This window comes from Ascochyta rabiei, chromosome 19 (assembly GCF_004011695.2).
Source record: "Ascochyta rabiei chromosome 19, complete sequence".
Lineage (NCBI taxonomy): Eukaryota > Fungi > Ascomycota > Dothideomycetes > Pleosporales > Didymellaceae > Ascochyta > Ascochyta rabiei.
Genome location: NC_082423.1, coordinates 1317348 through 1321559, shown reverse-complemented (window position 1 = coordinate 1321559; position 4212 = coordinate 1317348). Strand labels below are relative to the sequence as shown.

Sequence of the window (4212 nt, the reverse complement as noted above, 5' to 3'; positions counted from 1 at the left end):
GGTTTCCTTTAATAACTTAGCCTAGCTATTATAGAGCTAGTATAGGAAACAAATACTATACCTCTTAAAGAAATTTAAGAGCAACTTAAAGACCTTACATTTGCATAACTACTAGCTTAATAAGTCTCTAAGCTAAAGGGGTGTGTTAGATAGAACAAGCTCTAGCAAGGTTAGATCTGTACAATCAAGCAGGGACTAATAGGCTTGGCACACTAGCAAAGAACCTAAATCTCACTAAACACAGGGTAACAGCAACACACAACAATTATTAATATTATTACGTTACCTCATTACACATTTATTATACCATCTAACAGGTATATATAGTGTAATAATATTTACTTCCTTACAGTATTGTTAGAAATTAAGGGAGTTGTAGCTCTTGTAGCTGTTAATAAGGAGTAGCTAGTATACTCTTTAGGTGCGCGTCTTTGTATAGGCATTAAAGTGCTTTAACTAGTCTAGACTAAGCTTGTTAGTAGTCTATCTATTCTTAGAGACTCTAATAACCTAATTATAGGGCAGATTGTCTTCTTTATACTAGGTAGAGAGGTAGTTACAGCCTTTAAAGAATAAAGGGTAGAATAGCCTACCCTATGCTATTAATGCCCTGTATAACTGTTATCTACTTACAGTTACCCTACTACACTACCTTTAGCTATCCTTAACGCTTAAAGCCTATAATAACTGCTCCTGTTAATATCTAGCCTATTATAAAGCCTGTCTTATTAAAGTTATATATATTGTTATCCTAGATGCTATACTTAGCTTCAACATTAGCTATAAGCTAAAACTAGCCCCTAATAATCTCTAGATTCTTACAGAGGGCTCTCTTGTAGTTGTACTTGCGATTAAACCTTACTTTAAGGTTAGGGCGGCGCTTAATAAACGTGTTAGGCTAGTTTATGCTAACATAGCCTATATTGCGCTTAGCACATAAAGAATCAGCTATATTAGCTATAGCAGCTAGCTTAGAGGCAAATTATTATGCATCTAGCTTAAGGATATACTTAGCAATTACGTCCTTCTTAGTCTAGTCTATAATCTGTTAAACTGGCATATAATTAGCTTATATAGGTTGTTTTGTGTATTAAGTATAGAGTATACTATAAGGTGTGTTATATATAGCTACAGCGCGTTATAGGGTAAGTATCACGTCTTATCTAATTACCTAGAGCGCAAGCTGTATTGCAGCTTCTCTTAAGGGCGTAGATTAATATTGTTGTTAAGGCATTGCGTGGTAAGGTGGAGGTTTAGAGTGGTCTTGGCAGAGTGATCTGCTCACCCGTTTGATCCGCTCACCCGTTTGATCCGCTCACCCGTGGAGTACGTTAAGCAATTAATTAATCAATCAATCAGAGCGTACGACATCTAGACAATACTACTACATTGACTTCTAAAAATAAATCTAGTATTCGCTCGAACATGACCTAAGATGACAATTTCCGTTAAAAAATTCCATTAGACGAAGATTTCTGCTAGATAAATTCATGGCTTCTCCGAACGGCGGCAATGGTGTTCATTGGCTTGTTTGCCGAGACAGCTCATAGAGCCGGGAATCCCGGATCCCCACCCACAGCCGCCTCCCCTTCCCTCAAAATTCCGACGTCCTTTTTAAATCGCCAAAGCCATTCCGGATGATCCGCTGCAGTCTGATTCCACGGGTCATCAGACTCATACATGATCCAGCGCGCATGGTGCTGGATCTCTGTATCAGACGGCACGTGACTTCCCGGGTTAGAGGGGGACATTGTCGCAAAGACCCAGCGCCTGAGGTCGCCAGTAAAAAGACGGAAGAAGTTCGGGCCCATAGACCTATTGCTCTGTGAGTAGCTGTCCGGAAAATTGGAGGCGGACGGAGGCGCAGCCAGGTAATGAATAGGTGCATTAGATGAGTTTTCAGGGAGCCCAACATGGGTAAAGGCTTCCGGGAAAAATGGCGCAGACACTTGCTGATGATCGACTGACTCGAGTGAGGGAACTGCGGCAGGATTAAATTGATCGCCAATGTCCAAGCCCACGCGTAATTTGAATGGTAGGAGCCAGTCACTGTCAGCTCCAATAGCGTGGATTACCCAGTCGGAAAAGCCTTCGAGTGTAGCATTGGACGATGCCTCAGCGCGACGAATGATATCGCAAGCTTCTTGCTGAAGTCGCCAGTCTGGCAAGCCTGCATCAGCCTGAGCTCGCACAAAAGCGAGGAGCTGATTTTCAAGTGGACATTGTTCGAAGAGGTGAGTTCGGCCGTATATTCGCAACGTCGAAATGCCCTCAGAAGGTGTTCGGAGCGGCCCAAATAGAGCTTCTTGTGTGATATCTGGATTCGACATGATCAAGTCGCGAAGCCAAGACTCGTCATCATCTCGTTGCGGCGTCGAGACTTTCTTATCTGATAATGCATCTGATGCGAACACAGTACGGCATGCTTCGAGTTGAAAAGCACGATGATTCGGTGGCGATCCGTTCTTGTCAAGGTAATTCTGTCGGAAAAAGTTCACTTCAAATTTGAGGAGTTCGTAAGCGTTGACAAGCGTGGCAATTGGTGTATCGCTTGCGCGTAAAGGCCAAGGCGTATTCATCTCAAGATGGATGAAGTCTAGTGTTTCATCAGACTGTTGTTCCTGCACTACTTATCGACCTGGTTGAGCACTTACAAGGCGGTACACTGTCTTCCACACGCTCTAAGACGTGGTCTTCGAATCCCCAATCACCCTGCCATTGCGACATTGTTGCACCCGCTTTAAAATGGTCCGCCAGATGATTCACTCTCTCCGTCCAGGTACTCATGGCCAGAGTGCAGAACCCACACCTTGATTGGACATCTAGCGTCGATGTCTTCCACCGGTCTAACTGGACATGTTTGCTGTCAACCTTGTGTACCAGCTTTAGATGCTGGACGAGATGATCCTTCCGATGGAAGCTGCGCTCACCCTCATCTCGTGCTTGACAGGCCGAGTACTGATGAGTATTAAGATGGGCATCGTCAGGAGACAATTCACCGCAGAATACGCAACAGAGCTCTCCAGACCCACCTAACACCGAAGCTCTGGGCCCTTCGGGTGCACACGTCCATTGCTCTAGAGAGAGATGTAGGGCCTTTTCATGACGTTGCCAATCATACTTGGTCTTGAATGTTTCAACACAAAAGGTGCATTGGAATGGCAATTGGGATGCGGCGTGACCTTCTCTAGGTCGATGGCTCTTCTTCACTCTCCGTCTGCGCGGTTTTCGAGATAGTGAATATGACTTTCGAGACCCAGACGAGTTGCAGTCCGATAGTGGATTAGAAAAAGATGTTCCAGCACTGCTTGCGGAGGATGAGTAATACAATGCTTCTGGTTTGCAGTCCTTATCTAGAGAAAAGGTGAGCTTGATTGCGCTATACGCGTTCAATTACAACTTACCACCGGTGTGATCCGGGCGCGTGGCTACAGCACGAACGATATCACCAAAAAGCGCAGCCTCTTGCTCTGGTGGTGACTCTACCCATCGCTGCAAAGGATCTTCGTGCTGGGTCCGAAGCTGCACTGCTGGTGTAGCAGGCCGCGCAATAATGTCAACAGGGCTTGCTGTTACTTGCGGAGACTGGGGTCGAGGGGCGCGAGAAAGGTCGCGACGCCGAGCGTTCGCAAACCAGGTCGTTATTTGTTTGCAATCAAGGCCAGTTTGCTGCTGCAAGAATTGCAAGTCTTCAGGGCGAGGATAAGGTCTATTTTCATGCGTCCTCAGCCAGGTTTTGAGGACACGAATTGCTTCCTTGCTAAAGCGCCCACCTTGTTTCGGTAGTGTGGCATTTGTGGTTGACGAAACGACTGTTGGAGAAGCAGAGCAGCTATTAAAATAGCTGTCGAGGCCTGCAGCATGGGGCTGCAAATCAAATGGCGTCATCGCTGGACTGTCCAACGATAGTTCCGACAGCGCGACAAATCTGACATCATGAGAAGAGTTCCTTGCGTCAAGATCGTCCATCATCTATGGGTGGGTCGGACGTGCTTGGTATGTGTGAAGCGAAGCAGTCAGGGGGTTGTTCGCGCACAACTTTTAGCCCTTGTAAACGCTAGTACGAAGAGAGTAAGAGTACTCATCATTCACGCCTTACATCGCTACTTGTCCACACAAGACATCTTAGTAGTTAACACTCCTACTTAAGTACCACTTTAGTTTAATTTTAATTATTAGTATTGATCAATTTTTATATATTTAAAACGTAGT

General features: G+C 45.0%; 1 protein-coding gene across 1 annotated transcript, besides 4 other annotated features; it reads right to left on the bottom strand.

The window, feature by feature from the left end:
* Nucleotides 1-155: part of a mobile genetic element that runs on past the window's edge.
* A 160-nt stretch (nucleotides 156-315) lies between these two features.
* Nucleotides 316-1306: a mobile genetic element.
* Nucleotides 1307-1342: a dispersed repeat.
* Nucleotides 1334-1358: a tandem repeat.
* A 186-nt stretch (nucleotides 1359-1544) lies between these two features.
* Nucleotides 1545-3972, bottom strand: EKO05_0010509 (uncharacterized protein; the record flags this gene model as incomplete). The annotated part of the gene is made up of 3 exons (XM_038943126.1): nucleotides 1545-2596; nucleotides 2655-3353; nucleotides 3405-3972. The coding sequence occupies 3 exons, from the start codon at nucleotides 3970-3972 to the stop codon at nucleotides 1545-1547; spliced, it is 2319 nt and encodes a 772-aa protein (XP_038794164.1).
* Between the last annotated feature and the right edge of the window lie 240 nt (nucleotides 3973-4212).